Genomic DNA, 25696 nt, shown 5'->3' with positions numbered 1-25696 from the left:
ATCCGCGAGCCAGCTGTCGTCTATGGTACATGTGTAGGAGGCTGGCCTAGTTTGTAGTGGGTACCTATGGTACTTACACCTTATACCAGATCCAGTTATCCCTCATTAGTGAAATGTAGGCAGTGTCTAGAAGCCAGGCTCTCTAGAGATGCTGTAGCTGAGCAGCCAAGGCTTATCTAGGAGACAAGCAACGCTCATGCAATACCACTGTAGTCACACAGCACTCACACACATGAAAGAAAATACTCAGTGTTACAAAAATAAAGGTACTTTATTTTAGTGACACAAATGCCAAATATACCATAGAGACTATACTCCCATAGGAGGTAAGTTATACACAAATAATATACACTAGTATGCAAAACCAGATGTAAAAATAGTTAGAAAACAGTGCAAACAGTGAAAATGACAATAGTGCAAAATGGGTCTAGGGGGAGCACAAACCATATACTAAGAAAGTGGAATGCAAATGCTGGTTTCCCACCTAGGCAACTGTAGTGTATAGGGAGTTACTGGGAGTACTAGAAAACACCAAAGGTAAGTACTAGAAGACACCCGGGAGCCCAGGAAAGCACGTGAGTAAATCACAGTAACTTTCCTAGAACACACAAGAACATGAGAAAGAAGATTATGCAAGAACCAGAAGAGGCTACAAGACACCAACAGTGGATTCCTGGAGCTGATGACCTGTGGAAGAAGGGGATCAATTCCAAGAAGCACAGAAGAATCCAGGAAGAACAGGAGCCCCTGCTCAACCTGGATGAAGGTGCAAAAGAAGAACCACTGATGAAGAACAACAGTCAGTACTGCACCCAAGAAGACAGATGCGGGTTCCTGGTTGATGCAGATGATGTCCCATGTTGGATCAAAGATTGGAGTCTGGTTTGCATTGCTGGATTCCGCCAACAAGCCTTGGCACTTGCAAAGCTCACGGTTAGCGGGAAATAGTGCTGCCCGGGACCAGGAGGGGGAGTCAGAAGGGGCTCACAGCAACTCAGAGAGCCCACAGAAGACCAGACAGCATGCACAGGAGTCCCACAGCATGGGGACAAAGGAGGTGCAAAAGGAGGCCCACGCAGCACTACAACAAAGGATCACACGCCGTCGGAGAACCACTCAGGAAGATGTGCGTCACAGCATAGAGTGCTGGGGGACGGAGCTACACCGTGCACGAAGAACTTTTTGGAAGGATTCCAACAAGCCTTGGCAACTGCAAAACACGCAGTGCAAGGAGGTACTGTCTTGCGTGAGGAGGCAAGCTCTACCCCACCAAAGTTGGACAATAGGACATCAAGACCAACGGGACCACTTCAGTCTACCACCCGTGAGGCAGGATCCACGCAACTCGTCAGGACAGGGGACCCACACTGCTGGGCGTCATTGCAGAGAGGTTCCTGCTAAAGCACAGGAGTGACTCCTGCACTCCAAGGGAGATTCCTTCGCTATCCTGGTGCAGGCTGAAAACCGGCTGTCCTCTGGGGATGCATGGTTGGGCAACAGTTGCAGTTGCTGGCAGGAGTTGAAGATACAATGTTGCAGAAGTCGTCTTTGCTTTTTTGTTGCAGTTTGTAGAGTTCCTGGAAGGTCCAGATGCAGTTTCTTTGGTGAGAAGGTGAAGTAGAGGATGCAGAGGATTCCTGCTGGAGTTTTGCAATCCGAATCTGGGGAACCACCCAAGAGAGAGACCTTAAATAGCCCTAAAAGGGGGATTGGTCAGCTAGACAGGTAAAAACCTATCAGGAGAGGGCTCTGACGTCTCCTGCTGGCACTGGCCACTCAGATGCTCCCAGAGTTCCATGCCAACTTGGAATCCAAGATGGCAAAACCCAGGGACCCTCTGGAGGAGCTCTGAGCAACACCCCTGGGGTGCCAGAGCAGGAACTGGGGGTCTCTGAACGGGTGTAGACTGGTTTATGCAAGGAGGGCACCAAATGTGCCCTTCAAAGCATTTCCAGTGGCTTGGGGAGGCTACCCCTCCCACGCCTGTAACACCTATTCCCAAAGAGAAAGGGTGTAACACCCCTCTCCGAAAGGAAATCCTTTGTTCTGCCTTCCTGGTCTTGAGCTGCTCAAGCACCAGGAGGGCAAAAAACGGTCTTGGAGGTGGCAGGAGCTGGGGCTGCCTGGAAAACCTCAGAAGGCTGGAATGGCAATACTGGAGGTCCTCTAAGAAGCCCCCAGAGTGCAGGGAATCAAACAACTAATGCTTGTGAAAGCATTGGGGTATGATTCCAACCTGTTTGATACCAAACATGCCTATGTTCGGAGTTACCATTATTTAGCTTGACATAGGTAGTGACCTATGTACAGTACACATGTAAAATGGCATCCCCGCACTCATGAAGTCTGGGAAAATGGTCCTGGAGGTCGTGGGGGCACCTCTGGTAGAGCAGGGGTGCCTTCACATACAGGTACTCGGGACCCTGCCCTTAGGGCTGGGGCGCCTGCTATAGCTGTGACTTATAAGTGACCTGGTGCAGTGTAAATGACAGTGAAAGGGTGCGTGCACCTTTCACGCAGGATGCAATGGCAGTCCTGCAGAAGCCTTTGCATGGGCTCCCTATGGGTGGCAAAAGAAATGCTGCAGCTCATAGGGATCCCTTGGAAAAACGAATGCCCTTGGTACCTAGGTATCATATACTAGGGACTTATAAGGGGGCACCAGTATGCCAATTTTGGGTGAAATACTGGGTTAATAGTATGCAACAACAAAATTTAGAGGAGAGAGAGCATAATCACTGGGGTCCTGGTTAGCAGGATCCCAGTGAACACAGTCAAGCACACTGACGTCAGGCAGAAAATAGGAGTAACCGTGCCAAAAAGAGGGTACTTTCCTACAACATGTCCCTCCGCCTTCTTGCCTTTGTGGAGTAAACCTTCTTGTGCTTGTTGGAATGCTTTTCAGTAGCCCCAATAAACATACTCAAGGATTAGGATCACTGGGGAATTCAATCATAGTTGTTAGGGCCATATTTATACTTTTTGACGCAAAACTGCGCTAACGCAGTTTTGCGTCAAAGAAATTAGCGCCGGCTAACGCCATTCTGAAGCGCCATGCGGGCGCCGTATTTAATCAATGACGTTAGCCGGCGTTAGCCGCTGGCGCTGCCTGGTGTGCGTGGAAAAAAACGACGTACACCAGGCAGCACCGGCGTAGGGGGATATGGGGCTTGGGCGTCAAGAAATGGGGCAAGTCAGGTTGAGGCAATTTTTTCGCCTCAACCCGATTTGCGCCATTTTTTTTTACTCCCAACCCCCATAGAAATGACTCCTGTCTTAGCAAAGACAGGAGTCATGCCCCCTTGCACAATGGCCATGCCCAGGGGACTTCTGTCCCCTGGGCATGGTCATTGGGCATAGTGGCATGTAGGGGGGCACAAATCAGGCCCCCCTATGCCACAAAAAAACATGAAAAAAAACACTTACCTGAACTTACCTTAATGTCCCTGGGATGGGTCCCTCCAGCCTTGGGTGTCCTCCTGGGGTGGGCAAGGGTGACAGGGGGTGTCCCTGGGGGCATGGGAGGGCACCTCTGGGCTCCTTCAGAGCCCACAGGTCCCTTAACGCCTGCCTTTTGCAGGCACTAAAAAACGGCGCAAAAGCGGCCATATGTCATTTTTTTTGACCCGCCCACTCCCGGGCGTGAATTTTGCGCAGGAGTATAAATCCGGCGCACATGCCTCGGAGTCGATTTTTTAGACGTGAACGCCTACCTTGCATCTCATTAACGCAAAGTAGGTGTCCACGCTAAAAAATTACGCAAACTCCATGGACTTTGGCGCTAGACGCGTCTAACGCCAAAGTATAAATATGGAGTTAGTTTTGCGTCGAAATTGCGTAAAAAAAAACGACGCAATTCCGGCGCAAACGGAGTATAAATATGCCCCTTAGTGTCTTGATGTCCTTGGACCAGTAAGCATGAATGCAAAGTTGGGCTGCAGAGATGTCGGTTTTGATATTAGTATGTAGTAGTTGTTGGAAATGGCCTTTCTGCAGGGTCACCCCCAAAACTTTTGCCTTCCTCCTTCTCTTTTTCTGACCACACTTTTGCTAGCTTTAGAACTCTGCACACTTTACCACTGCTAACCAGTGCTAAAGTACATATGCTCTCTCCTTAAAACATGGTGACATTGTCTCATACCCAATTGGCTTATTTAATTTACTTGTAAGTCCCTAGTCAAGTGCACTACATGTGTGCAGGGCCTGTAAATTAAATGCTACTAGTGGGATGTAGCACTGGTTGTGCCACCCACAGTAGTAGCCCCATAACCATGTCTCAGGCCTGCCTGTGCAGTGTCTGTGTGTGCATTTTCACTGCCACTTCGACTTGACATTTAAAAGTACTTGCCAAGCCTTAAACTCCCCTTTTTCTACAGATAAGTCACCCCTAAGGTAGGCCCTAGGTAGCCCATAGGGCAGGGTGCTATGTAGGTAAAAGGCAGGACATGAACATGTGTGTTCTATATGTCCCGGTAGAGTAAAACTCCTAAATTCGTTTTTACACTGCTGTGAGGCCTGCTCCTTTCATAGAATAGCATTGGGGCTACCCTCATATACTGTTTGAGTGGTAGATCCTGATCTGAAAGGAGCAGCCAGGTCAAATTTGGTATGGCCAGAATGGTGATATAAAATCCTGCTTAATGGTGAAGTTGGATTTTGTATTACTATTTCAGAAATGCTACTTTTAGAAAGTGAGCATTTCTCTACCCTTAAATCCTTCTGTGCCTTCCAGTCCACGTCTGGCTAGGTTTAGTTGACATCTCCCTTGTGATTTCACTCAGACAAACCCAAACACAGGATGCTCAGTCATACTTGCATACATCTGCATATTGAATGGGTCTTCCTCGGCTGGGAGGGTGGAGGTCCTGACACTTACATGTCAAAGGACAGTGGCCTACCCTCACACAAAGGACTGCCACATCCATGCAGGAGACGTCAGACGCACGGCCCACTGGATCAATGCACAGCCAAGCCGGAACAACGCAGCCTGACCTTCAGAGAGGAATCGACGCAGCACCTGACGTGCGGTAGAAATTTCCACACAACGCCCGCCGGATCGATGCAGCCCCTGTGACTTCATCCTGTCAGCGCCGGAATTCCACGCATCGTCCCCGGGGCGGCCGAAAACCACGCAACCTGAAGAGGATCCAAGACCGAGGGCTGGAAATCGACACAAAGCCTTCCCTGCGTGAAAAATAAACAATGTATCGCCATGTGCGGCGCCAGAAATCAACGCACACCTCCCTGTTTTCCACGCATCTCCTCCTCTACAGTTCTTTGTGGAGATTTTGAATGCAAACCAGGTACTTTGTGCTTGCAAGAGACATTTATTGCTTTTAAGAAACTGAAGACACTTTATATCATTTTTACAGTGATATCTCAACATATACTTATTGCATTTTAATCATTCTGACCTGCATCTTATCAGATCAATATTATATATTTTTCTAAACACTGTGAGGTGTATTTGTGTGGTGCTATACTGTGTTATTGCATGATTTATTGCACAAATACTTTACACATTGCCTTCTAAGTTAAGCCTGACGGCTCAGTGCCAGGCTACCAGAGGGTGGGCACAGGATAATTTGGATTGTATGTGACTTACCCTGACTAGAGTGAGGGTCCTTGCTTGGACAGGGGGTAACATGACTGCCAACCAAAGACCCCATTTCTAACAGTAGTCAATGGAGGTATGCTATGGGCCCCATGTGCATTGACTGTGGGGTCAAATTACCGTAGTCCAACAGGCGCATCTGTCTTGATTTGGTACAAAATCTTAGAAACTTGTACCCCATCTCAAGGTTTCTTGCTACATGGTAATTTTCTCAAAGCCAGCTGCATTGCTTAAAATGGTATGTGACTGTTACTAATTTCGAAACTAGAATTTTATGAATAGCTGTGTGAACCATTTAGAATGTGGTTCCAGATAAACAGCTGCATTACTTGATCACACAGTATTAGAAAGCTTTTGTGATATGAAAATGAAATGCCTCATCCAAGCAATTACCCAGGGTAAAATCCATTCTCTTTGGTAATCATTAAGATTGATCTTCTATAAAGCAATCGCAACAGCGATTTGCAGTGAGAATGATGTACAAATCAGTCGCATTCAACAATGCCGATTTGCATAGGGATGCAGAAGCTCCCGTCTTTAATTTTTATGAGACAGAATTCCTTCAATGACTCCCTGCAAATGTCTTGAAATGGCAGAATGAAGCATGTGAGGGACAGGAGATCTCCTTCAATGTATTTGCTGTTACTGAACGTTAAAGTTTCTTTTAAAGCAGCCCCTGTATTTTAAACAAACTGGAGCAACTTTAAAAAATAAAAATTGTCATTCGATGAGCTACATTGGGGCAACATGCTTTTTCACTATTATGAAACCTTTTGGTTCTCCCTTTCACGAGCCTCAGAAGAATGAAAGACTTAAAGGTCCCATAAGAATATTTGATGAGTTAAATGCATGCTAACTGCCATCTGCAATTACCTTTTGATTGTCAGTGCCAATCTTTGACTTCCACCCTTCGCAGGCCAGCTATTGTTTAAAGAGCTTAGAGACTGGAAAACTGCAGTAGTGAGTGCAAAATAACCCAGCTGTGCAGGGCTAAATATGATGCTAAGTTGGGTTTGGGCATTTCAGAGTTGAGCGCAGGACCTTGACATAGGCGACGCACTGCAGCCAACCTATGATGAGCTTGCTCAATAGATAGGTAATTTCGGAGGCTGGGTCTGGGGCCAGGCTACCAACCCTTGTTTCCTTGTTTTGCACTGTTAAAGACTATACAGAATGTGAATGGTTGCATAGGCAATGGATGCAGCATATCAACTTAAAAACCAAATAAATTGCTAACATGTTAAAGAAAGGTTGATTCTTCTGCTCATAGCACATTAACATATGATTTAAAAAAACTCAGTCATTTGCTCAAAGAAGTCATTTTTATGAACACAAACTACGGATATTGGGCAGGTAAGTTTAGTTATATTGCCATCACTGCATTTGCAATACAACAAACACAACAGTGCATTATCCATTAGTTGTGGGGACAATACGGACTTGTAGACCAAAACCAAATGCTCCAAAGATCGAAGGTCTGCGATGATGGGTGTCTTGTAGGGTGAGGAGAGAACTGTTTAAAGTTGGCATACATTGGGATGTGATTATTTCACAGTCAGTGAGGGTTGTAGAAAGACTGTAGAGATAACATCTAGGTTGTGTCCCCATGAGATTGGCTTCTGGTATCGTTGTATCAGGTAATGCACTGGGGCAGATATATAAGAACCAAAAAGACAGAGCAGTAGAGAGAAGGGGAAGATGAGTGCCAAGACGTATCTTTAGAGTGGTTGGTTACGTGGCAGGAGAGTGCGATTATGATTGGCAAAATGAGCTACAGAGGTTACCATGTGAATAAGGGGGGCGAGGTCCTTAATAGACTTAATACGGAGGTTTACATGTTTGCAGCACAGTTTTTACAGTGCAGTATATATGTATATACACACCGTTTCCTAACAACCTCCTGTGAATTCCCATCCTTCCCCTTTCTTGTCAAATGAGGTTTCTTGATGATTTCCTTGTAATTCTGTAGCGATCAATAGTGCTGCTGCTTGTTGTTGTTTAAAAGCATCTGAACACACAAGGCCTTTCTTGCTGGCTCGGTGTCAGTTATGGACCACTTGTACCACTCACTAACGCTCAATCTGAACACTCAGAACCTCGGGGATCTAAAACTGCAAGAGAAGACAGTGCTGATTTATAAGGGTGTTGGGCCAACCAGTGATATATTAAAATTAAATATGTATGTCATAAGAATAAGATATTACAATAAAGTCAACAAGAAACTAGCAGGAGTTGGGCCACTCTAAGGATCAAGACTTAAACCAGATGAATGAGGTTTGCTGTGCCAGGCAGTTAATGTGGTTGGTGTGACCCATATTAATCCTTGTATGTGAGATGACGAGTGTGTTACCATATTGTTAATGGGTGCAAATATAACATTATGTATTACGTTTTCGGTGGCGAATTGTATTTTACAAATGGTGAAATTCCCTCTTGTGCACTTCAGGTAGAACATCCGGCATTTACTAACTGTGTTTTACCTCTAGTTTACCTCCTCTTATCATTGTTACCCTTTTTCTTGGTACCTTTCTTATAGTTCCGTATTTCTGACAGTTTCATTACCTCCTTTTTGCAGGTATTAAAGTCATTGGTGGTATAAGGGAGTTCTGCGGCGAAGAGTATGGAGTATATGTGAAAAGGATCCTCCCAGGAGGGGTAGCGTACTCTGACGGTGAGTCTAGTTCTCAGATAACAGCAAGAATGCTGGGTGGAAAGGTATGATAATAAACTCAGGATTTCTCAAGCACTGTTTGACTTCAGAATTTGAAGTTCCTCCGAAAGTGATCAGTCAAGGCTATAGGTTTCTGGCAGTCTGAAATTCCTACAGCAGTGCTATGACTAGCTGACACGTGTAGGAGCTTCCATCTAAAGTGTCCAGCCTCGGCTATAAGACTCCAGAAATGCAAGCTTCCTTCAGCAATACTGTACTAGCATCGTTGGAACTAAGAAGTATGGGTTTACTTCCAGGAGTGCCTTCCAATTTTATCAGTCCTGAATAGTGGGAGCTTCCTCCTATACCACCCTGTTAGTGCTGTCGAACTCTAGATGTTTTTCTTCTATAGCGTTGCCCTTATTAGCAAAATCAGTGTTCCTTTGCAACTATCGATGACTTTTTTGGTTCCTGTTGCTCACCACCTCCTAGTGTTCACAGTTTGTGTGCGTTTGGTAGCCTGTCAACAAGGTCTATGCACTAGGAGAGAAAGAGAGAATTACTGTTATACAATTTGTAGGTATTTATCTACTTGCTAATAGAGGTGAAGAAAATTTTCAGCATGCACTGGAACATTTAAACCTTTCCTAAATGTTAATATTAAATTGACTCTTGCAAGGTCTGATGGGAAGCTAGTTCCAGGTGATCAGGCTTTGGCTGAAAGACATCTTTGTCTCTGAGTCATCTGTTTAGTTTGTGACTTTTTAAACATTACTTTTTGGTTAATGTTAGCTATTGTCTGGGGTGACCACTGTCATTATTGACTAAGTGCTGCTGGTGCTGAAAATGATTCATGCAGGGAGAGAAAGTTAGAGAAATTGCTCAGAATTCGGGTGATATACTTGAATTGCTCTTAATTTGTGATCAAAAGTAGGCCAGGGTAAATTTAAATTACACAGATCTAATTTTGTGATATGCTTTTTATGAGAAATTCTTGAATTTCTGACATTACGCCATTTCGCATAATTATGCCATAATTTGTGGCAAAATTAAATGAGAGTAGGGCAGGAACAACATAAACAACCAGAATGCAAATGGCTCTTTATGTTTTTTGCACTCACTTTTTAGCACGAAATACGTCTTCATATGAAAACCCGATGTGATGAAGCATTTGCTAAATGATAGATTTGTATTTTGCTTACTTTTCCTGAAATTCGTGCAATTACTCAAAATCAAACTACCCAAATTTCGAACACTCCTAAAAAAGGACACATGTTTGTAGTAAAGTCTTTTGCAGCATCAAGGTGGAATATTGGAAGCAAATTAGCAAAGTGGTGATCCTGTCAATGTGTGATAGAATAGATAAGAACCTGCACTATGGACCTGAAGACATTGGTGAAGGTAACTGTTACATTTTACCCAACAGGCTAAGCCATAACAAGGCTTTCTGGAATTTTTCTCCATGGCCCTCAAATGGTTAGTCAAAATCAATATAAAAGAATAGTGATTAGGGTGGGATACTTGGAGAAGGGTTCCAGGTACATACTATGGAGCCAAAACTTCTTGATGTTTATCCTCCCCCGGGTTCATGAGGATAAAGGTGGCCTTAGCTGGAATACCTTTTAAGTGAGATCTTGTTTGGATTACATCCAAACAAGCTTTCATTTTAAGAATATCACTGCTCAACAACACTTTAAGATAAAGTTCAGTGGCATGAAAATATTGGTGAAGGTTGTTGTTATTTTGGTTAAATAATATGTCTAGTGCCTTAATGTACATAGTAGGATTGTCAAGAGACAGAGATCTGACATTGTCAATTGAATCAAATTGTGTACTGCCAGAGAGTTAGGATGTAAATCACATCAACATTGTTTTGTGAGGGCTTTTAATGAACAAAGGGAGTTTCAGCAGTGCCAGATTGTGAAAAAACATGAAGCTTACTGAAGCTTAAAAGAGCACCAGGACACATGGGTCACCATTGTCAGTAATTCTTCAGAACATGGCTGCCAGATGGACAGCTGCTGTCTGCAAGCTGGAACTTGAGTGAACGTAAGAGTGGGGTGATCAGAGCAGTGCACTGATGTTAAACTGCACCTGGAGCTGGGATGGTGGACAACAGTCCTTTTTTGTATCCAGTCGTTTTTATTGGAATTTTCAATAAAGTAAACCAAACTGTACCCATATCAATGGAGAGAACATAGCCCTCTAATGGGTGATACATCTTTAATAACATTCCCTAAAAATCAAGACCAAAATCACGTTACACATAAATAACTCCTCCCCAACATACATAAAGGGAACAATCAGTGGGGTAATTTGCACCATCATTAATCTAAATAGGCTAAATAAAACCTGTAACATAACTACATTAATAAACATCAACAATTGAGACCTCTCATAGAACTATAGCATCATGCTCTAATAGCTAGCTAGATTAGGGGCTCGCACCATCCTAAGGCAAGTGAGTAGTGGCATCCCTTATGAGAGATATTCAATCAGTGGGCCCTATTTTCCTTCAGAGTTTTTTTTGTGAATATATTTAATTAATGTTGAATTGACACACTTTGTCAAATACCATTAGAAACCATCAAACCGTAATAAAACAGGTCAAATCATCGGCCAGGGCTCTTCTGTTGTCTCCCACCCACCCACCCCTCTTATGCTTTATACATCACACAAGTTCTATCTTTCCAACATATTTCTCAGCCATTTATCTCATCCCATGTGTCTAAGGGTGGTCAGCTGAGGGGTGTTTCTCTCCATTGACTCCCAGAGTGGGGATCCAGTTCTCACGTTTTCTTAGTCCCCCAGTATGTCCCCCCATCCTTTCTCGAATTTGTGAGGAAAGCTCCTCTCCTTGTACACCATTTTCTGCCTTATTCAACATATATTCATTCCCGTTTCGAAGTTTCGCAGGTCAGGGCATATCACACTGCCTCATTTCCTTTCAATGTCCCTTTTAGGAAGCAGGAAGCCTAGATTGATAAGTAGTCTCTTGTAGGATGTGGCCTCAGATTCCCTTCATAATCCCAGTATGGCCAGTGGTGCTTGAATTTTGATAGGCACTCCAGTGGCCTTTTCCATTCTGCAATCAGCTCCCTCCTAGAATGGTCAGAGTCTGGGGCAGTCCCACAGCGTGTTTATAAAGGTTCTCCTCAGTCCACACTGTCTCAAATATGTGCCATCACTAGTTCTGCCTATTTTGAATAGTAGTGTTCTGGGGTAATATACTCTATGCAGTATTTTGAGTTGGATTAGGCGGGACGTTGCTTTTATGGCTACCTCTCTAGGGAGTTGTAGGGCATTCCTCCAGTTGTCATCATCCAGTTCCCCCAAGTCTGTTTGCCAGTGAGCCCTTAGTCACTCAAGGTCTCTCTGTGTATTCCTCATTAGAGTGATGTATGCAAGTGAAATAGCTTTTTCTGTCACATAACTGTCCAGGAGTGTCTGCCCCAGCTAAGAGTCCTCCTTGGTTTCCTATAATGAGTGATTGTTGCCTGTTGTGCCTGACTCAGTTGGAGGTATTTGAAAGTTTTTGTTGATGCCATTTAATACTCCGACTGAAAGTGCTTAAAGGGCAACATGCCATTCGCATCCCAGACATCCCGACATGTCAATAGTCTGAACCTATCCATCTGTTAAAAACCTAGTAACTTCTTCGCAGAGCCCATTCCCAACTACAGTGGGCTTTTTGAGGTCATTCTCTCTTCCCATCCTCTTTCCCTCATGAGTTTACACCCAACCAATACAACTGTTGCAGTTGCCAGTGGGACGTCTGTTCTCATTTACCTTCCATATAGTATGTGTACATAGCCCTTCTATCCTAGATAAGTATGGTCCAATTTAAACACTGGGACGTTTAATGGGGTGTTGACCCATTCATTCACTGTACTAATTTGAGCTACTTCATAGTATCTATGCATATTTTGGAGTAATATACCACCTTCATATGTGAATCTCTGGAGTGTGGACAGCGCTAGCCTGGGATGGCCCTTCTGCCACAGCAACGTTTGGAGCAATCTATTTATCATCTGCAAGACTATGTCGGAGATTGTGTAGGGGTTGTTTTGCTTAATGTAAGTCGATAGGGGTAGCACAGTCATTTTAAATATTGCAGCTATTCCTAGAAGGAATAGAGGCAATGCCTTCTAATGATTAACCTGCAGAGTAGCGGTTCTAAATGATCTTCATAATTTGTGCTGAATTTTTGAGGTCCAGAGCCCTAAGTATTTAAAGTGGTGGGTGACAATCCTCAGCAGTAAGGATAGTTCCCGCTCAGCCTCCGAGGTGCCCATAGGGAATATTAGGGAGTTCTCCCAGTTTCTCAGACTTAAGAATGTGTCATATAGCTAAACACCTCTCTTAGGGCCAGATGTAGGTACGTTGGGTTTAGCGACTCGCAAATTGCAAGTCAGAGCGACTCGCAATTTGCAAGTCGCAAAACCTTATGCACAACAGTGTCCCTGACACTGTTTGTGACTCGCAAGGGGATCGCAAATGCCCACCTCATGAATATTCATCAGGTGGGTCACAATATGTGACCCCATTGAGAATCGCCGCATAGACAGGGATGGTGGCCTGCTGGAGACAGCAGACCACTATGCCTGTGACTGCTTTTAAATAAAGCTTTTTTTTTTTTTTTTTTTTTTTTAATGCAGCCCGTTTTCCTTAAAGGAAAACGAGATGCATTACAAAACAAAAAAATGAAACGTTTTTGTTTCATTTTTTCAGAGCAGGCGGTGGTCCATAGGACCACCCCCTGCTCTGGAAACATTTTTTTAAGGCCATTCACAAAGATGAAGGGGTCCCATGGGGACCCCTTCCCTTTTGCGAATGGGTTGGCACCCATTTGAAATGGGTGCTAACTGCGATTGCTTTGCGACCGCATTCGAGGTCACAAAGCAATCCTGCATTGCACTGCGACTCGCAATTAGGGAGGGGACACCCCTTCCTAATTGCGACTCGCACACCTGTTTTGTGATTCAGTAACCATATTACCGAATCGCAAAACGGGTTTTGTGCATTGCAAAGTGCATTTTGCACGTCGCAAACAGCGATTTTCACTGTTTGCGATGTGCAAAATGCTTCCTACATCTGGCCTTTAGTCTCTTCAGTGAGCTCTCCAGTTCTGCTAAATATAACAGTATGTTATCCGCATACTGGGATATTCATTCTTCCCAAGAGCTTCCTCATTTCCAGACCCAAATTTGGGCATCTACTCTTATCCATTTTCCAGGGCTTCTATTGCAAATGCAAATAACATCAGCAATAGGTGACATCCTTGTCTGTTGCCCTTCTGAATCGGTAAGTCCCTGGAGAGGGTTTCATTAATATTGAGTTGATATACATGATTAGTGTAGAGAAGTTTCAGCCATTTTATGAGTTTGGGTTCAAATCTTACATTACCCATCACTGCAAACAGGAAGGCCTTCATTTTCCTTTTTTTGTAGCGGATCTGTCACTCTCTGGGCCATTCATTTGAAAAATTCCACCAGGAGCCCATTCATGCCTAGTGTTTTCCCAGATTGGAGTTCACTGAGTGCAGTATGTACCGCCTCTTGTGTAATGTCGTTTTCCAAAGTTTGGGTACTGTCTCCCCAAAGTAGCCTGTAGGCGCAATCCTGGTTGAAGGCCGTACCCTAAACTCCTCTGTCTTGAGAATGAGGCATGTTTGTGTAGTGTCTAAGGAGGTTAGTGTGTGAGCCTCCTCTAGCTCCATTATCTCCCTTTCAAGGTCAAGGCTCCTTTGTAGCCTTCGTCTCTTATCCACCACCTCTCTCAAGATTATGACATCCCTTATAGTAGCCTTGTATGCTTCTCAGAGCTTTTCCTCTCCCTTTGTTGTTTTCTTTAAAGTAAAGCTCTGTGGCTTCATCTAAGAATTTTACTTTCCAACTGTTTGTCTGACTCCAAACTGCCATTCTTCACACTCCTGTTCCCTTCACCATCTTTGTGGTCAGCGTAATGCTCAATGGAAAATGGTCCGATAGCTAGTGTTGTAAATGGGGTCAAAAAATAGTCTATGTAGGAGTGTGTGTTATGTGCCCCAGAGTAATAGGAGTAGGTTTTGCGTGTTCCATTCAGCATTCTCCCGCTATCCCCAATACCTATTGCTAGGACAAACCTCTCCAATTTCACGATTAACAGGTGGTGTGTTTGTCTGCGGTGTGTTCTGTCAAGTTGTACATAAAGGGCCATGTTGAAATCTCCCCTATGATGGTGACTGTAGGCAGATCAGTAAGAATCTGGCCCAGTTTCTGGAGGGTATTTACTTGTAGCACTGGTGGGGCATATACATTGACCAGAGCCAGTGTCTCCCCTTTCTCACAATATTACATTATATCTTCTCAGGTCATTGATCCAGATCTATGTTGTCTGGAATGCAGGTACCTTCTTGAGGAGAATAGCCATTCGTCTTGACCCTGTGGTATAGCCTGAGTGACTGGCACTGTATCTCTCCTGCAGCCCAGGTAGTTGCATTTGGTGCCTCTCATGTGTGTTTTCTGGAGGAATACCACATCCAAGACATACCTCGCCAAATTCTTGGCAACCAATCTTCTTCTATTGGGGTTGCCAAGCCCGTTAACATTCCATGTTAGGAGTGTCAGTGTGTGTGTCATGTTAAGTGTGGCATTATATTCTTGATCCCATGTTTCCTAACCCCCTCGGGTGAGATACCACTGTCTCTGGTCAATGTGTCCCTCTTTCACCTTAACCCTGTTAACTTCTTCCCAACTCCCTCCCCACCTCACCTTACAATGCAATGGTCTTTGAACTGGATGTCTCCTTAATGCATGGTACGTCTGTTGTCCCTGAAAGTCAAACTGTTGCTATGCATACGCTGCATGTGTGTGTGGCAGGGCTATGTTCTTTAGGGTGCGCCACTTGTGAGTAATATATAGTGTCAACCACCTGCAGCGTTGGCCGCGTCTATCACGGTCGTCCCACATTTTTTCTTTTTGATTCTGGCTGGATTTTCATTGGCCTTGTATGTGTGTGGCTCTGATTCTGGTGCACTGTAGGAGGCTGGCCTGGCTTATAGTGGGTACCTGATGGTACTTACACCTTGTGGTAGGTCCAGTTATCCCCTATTAGTAGATTAGTAGTGTTCTAGCAGCTTAGGCTGATAGAGGTAGCTATAGCAGAGCAGCTTAGGCTCAACTAGGAGACATGCAAAGCTCCTACTATACCACTTATATCATATAGCACTATATCATAAGAAACACAGTATTCAGAGTTACTAAAAATAAAGGTACTTTGTTTTAGTGACAATATGCCAAAAGTATCTCAAAGGATATACTCCCCTAGGAGGAAAGTAAAATACACAAAATATACACCCAAACCAAAATCATATAAGTAAGCAGTTAGAAAAGTAGTGCAAAAACTGTAGAAAACAATAGGATGCAATAGGACACAATAGGCCTAGGGGCAACACAAACCATATACTCCAAAAGTGGAATGTGAACCACGAATGGACCCCAGGCCTAGTGTAGTGTGTACAGGGTCGCTTCGAGTGTAAGAAAACAATAAGGGTGTCCAAGATACCCCACCCCAAGACCCTGAAAAGTAGGAGTAAAGTTAACCTACTACCCGAGAAAGACAATAAAGTCAAGATAGGGGATTCTGCAAAGGCAACAGCTGACTGCAAAGCACTGACGACGGATTCCTGGATCTGAGGACCTGCAAAGGAAGGGGACCAAGTCCAAGAGTCATGCAAGTGTCCAGGGGGGCAGGAGCCCATTAAACCCCAGATGAAGGTACAAAAGGGCTGCCTCTGGGTGGAAGAAGCCAAAGATTCTGCAACAACGGAAGGTGCAAGAACTTCACCTTTGGTCAGAAGATGTCCCACGGCGTGCTGGAGGATACAGAGTTGTTTCCACACAGAAAGACCACAAACAAGCCTTACTAGTTGCAAGAGTCGCGGTTGAGGATTTGGGGTGCTGCCAGGGCCCAGGAAGGACCAGGAGGTCACCCCTTAGAGGAGGAGACAGAGGGGGCACTCCCCAGCACAGGGAGCCCATGCAGAAGCAGGCAGCACCCACAGAAGCACCAGAACAGGCACTTAGAAGATGTGAGGATGACGGTCGACTCAGAACAACATAAGAGGTTCCCACAACGTTGGAGTCCAACTCAGCGAGTTGGGCAATGCAGGACGGAGTGCTGGGGACCTGGACTAGGCTGTGCACAAAGGAAGTCTTGCAAGTGTGCACAGAAGCCCGAGCAGCTGCAGTTCACGCAGAACACAGGAGTTCTGTCTGGTGTGGCGAGGCAAGGACTTACCTCCACCAAATCTGGACAGAAGGGCCACTGGACTGTCGAAGACACTTGGATCCAACTCCTGTGTTCCAGGGACCATGCTCTTCAGGATGAGATGGGACCCAGAGGACGGGTGATGCAGAAATTTGGTGCCTGAGTTAGCAGGGGGAAGATTCCGTCGACCCACAAGAGATTTCTTCTTGGCTTCCAGTGCAGGGTGAAGGCAGACAGCCCTCAGAGCATGCACCACCAGGAAACAGTTGAGAAAGCCGGCAGGAGGAGGCACTACAATATTGCTGGTAGTCTTCTTGCTACTTTGTTGCGGTTATGCAGGTGTCCTGGAGCAGTGAGTGGTCGATCCTTGGCAGAAGTTGAAGAGGGAAGTGCAGAGGAACTCTGGTGAGCTCTTGCATTCGTTATCTGGTGAGATGCCCACAGGAGAGACCCTAAATAGCCCACAGAGGAGGATTAGCTACAGAGAAAGGTAAGCACCTATCAGGAGGTGTCTCTGACGTCACCTGCTGGTACTGGCCACAAAGAGCTGTCCATTGTGCCCTCACACCTCTGCATCCAAGAGGGCAGATGTCTGGGACACACTGGAGGAGCTCTGGGCACCCTGGGAGGTGCTGGTCAGGGGAGTGGTCACTACCCTTTACTTTGTCCAGTTTCGCACCAGAGCAGGGCTGGGGGGATCCCTGCACCGGTGTAGACTGGCTTATTCAAGGAGGGCACCATCTGTGCCCTTCAAAGCATTTCCAGAGGTCAGGAGAGGCTACTCCTCCCAGGCCTTTCACACCTATTTCCAAAGGGAGAGGGTGTAACACCCTCTCTCAGAGGAAATCCTTTGTTATGCCTTCCTGGGACTGGGCTGCCCAGGCCCCAGGGGGGCAGAAACCTGTCTGAGGGGTTGGCAGCAGCGGTAGCTGCAGAGGAGACCCCGGAAAGTTCGTTTGGCAGTACCCGGGCTCTATGCTGGAGCCCCGGGGATGCATGGAATTGTCCCCCCAATACCAGAATGGTATTGGGGTGACAATTCCGTGATCCTAGACATGTTAGATGGCCATGTTCGGAGTTACCATGGTGACGCTACATATAGGTATTGACCTATATGTAGTGCATGCGTGTAATGGTGTCCCCACACTCACAAAGTCCGGGGAAATTGCCATGAACAATGTGGGGGCACTTTGACTAGTGCCAGGGTGCCTTCACACTAAGTAACTTTGCACCTAACATTCACCAAGTGAGGGTTAGACATGTAGGTGACTTATAAGTTACTTAAGTGCAGTGTAAAATTGCTGTGAAATAACGTGGACATTATTTCACGCAGGCTGCAGTGGCAGTCCTGTGTAAGATTTGTCTGAGCTCCCTATGGGTGGCAAAAGAAATGCTGCAGCCCATGGGGATCTCCTGGAAACACTGGGGTTCTGGTTAGCAGAGCATCAGTGATGCAGTTATGCACCACACAGGGAACACATATAGGCCACATACTTATGAGCATTGGGGTCCTGGCTAGCAGGATCCCAGTGACACATATCAAAACACACTGACAACATAGGGTTTTCACTATGAGCACTGGGCCCTGGCTAGCAGGATCCTAGTGAGACAGTAAAAACACCCTGACATATACTCACAAACAGGCCAAATGTTGGGGTAACAAGGCTAGAAAGAGGCTACCTTACTACAGGCCTCATCTACACTCATCAGCAGGGATGATTGGGCAACCAAGTACATGACACAATTGACTCCTCAGAGAAATCGTCGTCACTCAGATCGCATCCGTTTCTCTCAGTTACATAAGTCTCACATATACAAGGACAATCAGAGGCAGGATATAATTCAAAAAGGTTTCACTGAAGCAACTGCATCTTAGATAATAAAGCATGTACTGCAATAACTAGGACGATGAAGCATGGCAGGGTTAAAATTGTGACAAGGAGAGAAAAGAATAAAACTAACACTACCATATTGTCACTAGAAACATTAAAATAACTTCTACCTAGGCTATGTCAGGACAGAGCATGTTAAGCTCCAGTTTGGCCCTTCAGGTTCCCCTGGGAAGACATCATCCCTCATGCCTGAGCAAGAGGCCTGTAGTTTACATAAGCAGCTGTAGCAAAGTACTCGGCAATCAGCATATAGTCGTGGTCATCTGGCTGGAATCTACCTCTAATGAACATGGGTCAAAGTAGTGTTTTTATAATAAAACAGCTGATGTTCCAAGAAAGGATCCCTACGTAAGAGTGTGTATGTTTCTACGAACACTAGAGACAAAGAGTTACCACGTTTGCCGACGACCTATCTTACTGCAGCCTTGAGAAAAGCACAGAGTGAAAGAAATGTCTTGTTTAAGAACGCAGTGCTGACCTGGGCAAAGAACAGCTAGATATAGAAAATAAAACAAGACCGCAAATGTGGCTATTGTTAAAATAATAAAACAAAGCTGAATAAAATATGTCTAGGTTTAAGTGCACAGCGGCAGTCCTAGTTTGCTAAAATCCGTGTATGAAGTTATAACTAAAATGGCTACACAACACCCTCCCCTTGCCGGTTCAAAGGTGGTTCAAAGCCTAATTATGTATAAAAGCTACAAAAATTCAACCTAAGGCATGTATAAGAATGTCAATAATGACAAGTTAAAAAGACACTTGAGCATGTGTAAAAAGGACAATTTAGATGGTAACTGTGGCATAAAAAGGGCCGAATTTAAAGAGTCAATGTCATTTTGGGAATTGCTAGTCGAATCCGGGATAATTGAAGAGAGGAAATCTTCCACTTCAGCAGGCGGTAAAGTAAGAAATTAATCGCCAAGGAAAACCAAGGAGCATTCGTGCTTCAAAGCCTGAGCTCCAGCCAAGGCAGCAGCATTCCGTGATGTGCCCAACAATGAGTTTAGAGCTGCATCCTCCACGAAGGGCAACTCATAAGCAGCTTCCCGTAGCAAACGTACCCTCAACGCACATGTCTGGTAATGAGCCCTCAGTGAGAACATCAACATATCACCATCCAATGAAAGCAAGCGCTGCATAGAAAGACATACTTTTAGTACATGTTCAAACGAGCACCAGAGGCACCTAAACACGGGCTGCACACAGTGCAAAACCGGTCTGAATGACAGAGACCAGTCATACTCCAATTGCTCCGGGAGTGTTGCTCCAAAGTACTACATCATGCGTTCAGGACACAGCTGAGCTGTTCGGAGCGCTTTCAGTTCTCTTTGTTACGGTGGGACAGCCATTGCACAGAAAAAGTAGCACTAGAAAGATGCCACCTATTATAGCCTAAGTTATTGAAAATCCCCCCCAAAATACTGGAGAATATTGAGTGGATGGCTGATGGTATTAAGCCGAATATAGCGGTGTGGACGAAACCAGAACCAACAGCCTTAAAGAGCAATTCCAGAGGTACTGGACGCATTAAATATTTGTCCCACGAACTCACCAAAATGTCTCGGAAAGTTAGTACTTAAAAGGGACTGTATCTCTGCTGATGACCTAGCCACCTAAGCGCATACGTCTTGCATGCATATGTGAGCGCCACATGTTTTTGAAACTATAAAGCCTTGAGTCTGCTCAACTTGTAAAAATTCACATTTGAAGTAGAGATACGGGGCCAAATATCAGCTACTTCCCTCTGTTGTATAGGAGGAAAAAGTAAGTTCCTGCAGCAATTAACAACCTTAGAGACCGAAACAACATAGACTATTCCAGCTCGCATCCCACAACCGTTTTATCTCTTGAGGAGGACATAGCTGGCATTTGAGAGCACCTGGAATGCAGGTCTCATCAAGGGGACTGGAACTCCCTTCAGATAACAAGCCAATTTTGCTGCCGAAGCGTTGCATGCCCCATGCAAGAACAGCTGTTTACAAACCATCAGAAGGCTGACAGAAGTCTCTCATTCATTACCGCTAAGAAAGACCTCTTTCATGCCACTGAGACATGTACGAGAAGGGCAGCTCCCATACCTCATGGATATAACTATCTCCTAGCCTTTCATATATGCCTACTGGAATGTGTTTTAAGCAGGACGTGAGTGGAAGTGTTGAAATAGGCAGGTTAATGACCCCGTGTACTAACCATTCAGCAGATGGTAGTTCAACCACAGTAAAAGGCAACTTTTCTAACTTTTCAATATTTAACATGACATAAGTTGCTTCTTTCTTAGCTATTAGTTGTTGTTGTCACATTAAATTAAATGTGGAAAATATTTCCCTTGTGCTAACGTTTTGCCAGAGAACGCAACCTGCTTTCAGTGAATGTAGTGTCCAACTTAACTGCATAATGGACCTTAGTTGGCTTTGTCCTTGGTGTAAAGAGGACACATCACTTTGTATTATGTCTATTGCAGAAGAAACTATGGGGGTCATTCCGACCCTGGCGGTCCATGACCGCCAGGGCCGGGGACCGCGGAAGCACCGCCAACAGGCTGGCGGTGCTTCCAGGGCCATTCTGACCGCGGCGGTAAAGCCGTGGTCAGAAAAGGGCAACCGGCGGTTTCCCGCCGGTTTACCCCTGGCCCAAGGAATCTGCACCGCCATGGGGATTCCGACCCCCTTCCCGCCATCCTGGTCCTGGCGGTAAATACCGCCAGGAACAGGATGGCGGGAACGGGTGTAGTGGGGCCCCTGGGGGCCTCTGCACTGCCCATGCCACTGGCATGGGCAGTGCAGGGGCCCCCTCACAGGGCCCCATAATGATTTTCAGTGTCTGCAAAGCAGACACTGAAAATCGCGACGGGTGCCACTGCACCCGTCGCACACCAGCAACTCCGCCGGCTCCATTCGGAGCCGGCTTCATCGTTGCTGGGGCTTTCCCGCTGGGCCGGCGGGTGGCCTTTTGGCGGTCGCCCGCCGGCCCAGCGGGAAAGCCAGAATGGCCGCCGCGGTCTTTTGACCGCGGTGCGGTCATTCGGCGGTAACCGCATGGCGGGCGGCTACCGCCGCCCGCCGCTGTTGGAATGACCGCTTATGTTGTTTAAGGTATATATCCGGTCAGACAGGGTATTAATCCCATTATCTACAACAGCTAATGCCTTCTGTAAGTTTTCCTGATCTATTTGCCTTAACCGGGTGGCAGCTTCTTGTTGGGAAAGTTTCCAAATTTCATTTCATTATAAATTGCATATAAGAAGCACTTTCAGCAATGCTTTCTGGGGCCTAACAGGAAATCCTGTAAGTCAGTGTTATTAGACAGGAGACTGAGGTGATCTCTAACAGCATCTAGTGAAGAACTCTTCAACCATTGCTGGCATAGTTTCCCTACACTGTATTTTGTTACTGTACCCACATGTTCGGATGACACATAGTGAGGGTCTGGCCTACTTGTTCTAAAAACCCCGTGGAGTTTATAAAATATTTATTACACCTGTTGGTACCTATTGGCCACAATAACCACCCGCCGGGATGTGAAAGTAGAGCATTAACCGTGCCATTCTGGACCCATTCATTGAGCTGATCTTCAGTTGCATTTATATGCTTTTGCCATTTGTAACATTTTACATTCAATTCTTAATCTTTCTTTCTTTCTTTCTTTCTTAATCTTTGCTAAGCCTAAACAACTTGTCTGTTGTACAGTTTTGTTTAAAAATATAATTTGAACAGGCATCAGGCATGCTCTGAATAAAGCTTCCTTCCCCTTTATTTGCCAATTTCTTGTTCCCCACACACTTTTTAAGTCAATCGACTTCAACCAATATTCATAGACTTCTATAGCCAACAGGGAAACAAAGGAATCCGAATAAATGAATTTCGTATCTGTCAATGGATATCTGTACATTTCCCAATTTTTAACATTGTGCCCAGAAAAATATGCACATTTTCCAGAATATGTTTTAGAACACCCTTTTGGTGGAGTTGGACAATGTTCCCATTGTGTGTAACTAAAAAAAGTTTTTGGGCTACTTGCTCTATGAATGAAATGGTGTCCATAATAATTATAGCAATACATATTACCATAATTCTCTTTTGATTGATAAACATCCTCACTTTCAAGTACAGTAAAATATTTCAATTTAGTCATCATGGAATCAACTGTTTTTACATCCCAGTCATCAGAAACAACTGCGGATATTATTAAATTGTTAATTGAAAGTTAAAACACATATGGTATTTGAATGACCTCTGTGGGGCCGCATATATCAAATGTGACTTTATCCCAAACAGTTCAATCAGGTATTGGTATAGCGGAAATGTTCACGAAAGACAAGTCTCTGCGGACCTTATGAAAAGAAAAATTGAGTTTTAGGACCTCATCCACCAGTTCAACTGTTGATCTTTCAGGAAGAAATTACCATTTATTAATAGAAAGAAGGTTATGACAAAGTCATTCCAAATGAGGAAAGCTAATACGGTCAAGGAAAGCCACAGATAGTTCCATGGGAAAATAAAGTAATTTGTTTTAAGCCAATATATCAGCTTACGTGTTTTTGGCAGTTCAAATGAGTCCAACAAAGTGTTGTTTTATTTCAGCAGAGTATCCAGAAGCAGTTCATGCAAAAGCTGGAGCCATATTTGTAGGAGGAGAACTGGTAGGGGTCTCCCGCGGTGGCTCACAGTAAATGATGCCATCCGTCTGTGTTGAAGTTGTGTCAAATCGATCAGTAATTTCTATATTGTTTGTTGTAACAGATGTCAGTGGAACTAATGCAAAATAATTTTCCACCCTCCCCAAGCTCGGAGAAGTGTCAGCGTTGCTGCTCAAAACTTGTAGAGGGACGTCTTGACCAGTAGTGAGAGGGATTCGGGAATTACTGGCTGCTCCTCTTGGTCTGCTGTGCAGGATCAGCCACATGGTGTAACTTGACATTGTCGATAGATACAAAGCGGTTTGGTTTAGCACCAGCCAACGGTGGTAGAATTACAGTTCTGGTACAATGTATTCCCAAAACTGGGACCGGTGCACGATAAAAAGGACTGAACTCCTTTTTCACAGCAACTTTTATGGGTACTAGATCCCCAACTTTGGAATCCAGCCGGTAGATGTTATTGGTACATCCTTAATTCCTGCGGAGGCAGCACTGGAAGAAGCGTTGTCATCACGGAACTGTTGTAATTCTTGCAAGACAGTGACACATTCATTGTTGTCAAAAAGTGTTTCTGCCGCCTCCACGCCAGGACCATCAAGATCTGGATCATGTATTTGAGTTCCGAACAAGCACTCATATAAAGTACGACCCCCCCCAGGGACCTTCTAGACAGATTGTTAAGTGCTGTCTGGACTTCATACAGGTGATTCAGCCAACTACGACCCGTACCTAATAATCTGGCTGTTAAGGACTGCTTTAAATTATGGTTTCGTCGCTCCACTACACCATTTTCCTCGGGATGAAATGGAGCTGAGTAATGGAGTTGGACCCCTCACGAAGCCATGACGTCCCTGAATGCCCTTGAGGCAAAAGCAGGGCCCTTGTCTGAGTGGAAAACAGCAACTGCATATGTGCCGATAAAGACTTGCAAATCTTTAATAACAGTCCGAGCATCAGCCAAGGGTTGTGGCCACACCCATAGAAATCTGGAGCAAGAGTCAACAGCAACTAAGATGTATTTGTATGCACTGTCAGGTGTTAAGGGACCATAGTGGTCCAAGTACACGCATTGTAAAGGTTTGTTGGAAATTAGGAGGGGTGTTTGTGGTGGGCGCTTAGCAGTGGAACCTTTAATTTGTTGGCAGACATACTGCTTGGCCTCTTTGTGTAGGCCTGGCCACCAATACCAGGCTTGTAACAATGATATTGTAGCCGCCACACCAGCATGGGCAGATGCTACCCCCTTATGCACTGCTTTAATCAACTCTGGTCTTATATCTTTGTTGGGAATATCTCGAACCCCTACGCCTGGTATCTTAACCTCAGCATTTAGGCAGCCTCCCATTCGGTAGGAATATTTAGCAGGAAATGCTTTTGGATAGGCTGTACCATCAGCCGTAGCTTTCACAGCAGCCCATATGTCTTTGTCTGGTTTCGCACCTAAGCGGGTTACTGCAGCAACAGGGGCCGTAGCTACTGCTGACTTTGCGGCTTCATCAGCCAGTGTATTCCCAGCAACGTGTATTCCAGTGCGCTGATGTCCACGTGTATGTACAACATCGACTTTTGGTAGCCTTTCCTTCAGATCCGCTACTTTCCCCACAGAAGTCTGTATTTAATGGTGTTGCCTTTAGAATCTCTGAACCCATTCTGGGGCCAGTAATGCAGGTATTCATTGAAGGACTGGACACAATAGTATGAGTCACAAACAATCATTGTTAGCTGTGCAGGATCCGTATGTTCCAGTGCCATTACCAGAGCCTTTAGCTCTGCTAGTTGTGCCGTGCAATCCCCTAGGGTTTGCGTGAATGTATGCTGGGGGCAAAATTTATAATCCTCCATGTAGCCACTTACGACTGTGCAAGCAGCAGAGAATTGATGCTTTGTGCCTATTGCTGGTTGCGCTGAGCCATCGATGTACATGACTCATTGATATTGATCAACAGGCAATGTATTTGCTGGAACTGGGTATTCTAGTTCATACTGCAAAACTTCTTGAGTTTGTAATTTTGGGTCAAAAATATAGTCAACATCAGTGGCTGTCAAAGACGTTGCCCATTGAATCCAACGTGGGTGTAATGCTTTAGCGTGTAGAACACGGACTTTGGTAACAGCCTCAAGGGCTGGAATTGGAGATGTGACAATAATGCATTTCCCCTGGGCTAGTGGTCTTTCTTTAATGACAGCCATCTGAGCAGCAGTGAGAATTTTCTCAATTGGAGCAAAGCGTTGTTCTGCTGCTTAATACAAATGTGATTTGTATGCTATCAGGACTGTCTCACCCTCATTGAAAGTTACATAGGTGAAACCAATTACACCAGCAATTACTCTGATGACCAGATGTTTTTAGTTGTCCCTTATGTGTAAGTGTTGTGTTGCAAGGATGACTGTTTGCAAAGCTCTGAGAATGCGTGTGTGTTCGACTGTCCAGGACTTGCTGGAAAAATCAGGACGTATTAAGTTATATAATGATTTTATGCGTGTTGCGTAATCTGGAATGTAAATTCTGCCAAAATTTAGGAAACCCAATAGGGATTGGAGTTTTTAAATTGTACTTTGAGGTTGTAACTGTGCGTATTTATCTAGGAATTGAGGCGCTAGGCTCTATCCTTTATTTGATAATTCGTATCCCAGAAACAGGACACTAAGGAATT

General features: G+C 44.9%; 1 protein-coding gene across 1 annotated transcript in view; it reads left to right on the top strand.

Moving 5' to 3' along the window:
* LOC138262426 (partitioning defective 3 homolog) overlaps positions 1-25696 on the top strand; it is a 1341057-nt gene that overhangs the window by 309451 nt on the left and 1005910 nt on the right. The window contains exon 3 of the mRNA XM_069212326.1: positions 8190-8285. Within this exon, the coding sequence (XP_069068427.1) occupies positions 8190-8285 (96 nt within the window). The remainder of the gene's footprint in view (positions 1-8189; positions 8286-25696) is intronic.

Source organism: Pleurodeles waltl, chromosome 10 (assembly GCF_031143425.1).
Source record: "Pleurodeles waltl isolate 20211129_DDA chromosome 10, aPleWal1.hap1.20221129, whole genome shotgun sequence".
Classification (NCBI taxonomy): Eukaryota; Metazoa; Chordata; class Amphibia; order Caudata; family Salamandridae; genus Pleurodeles; species Pleurodeles waltl.
This window is presented reverse-complemented; position numbering and strand designations above follow the sequence as displayed.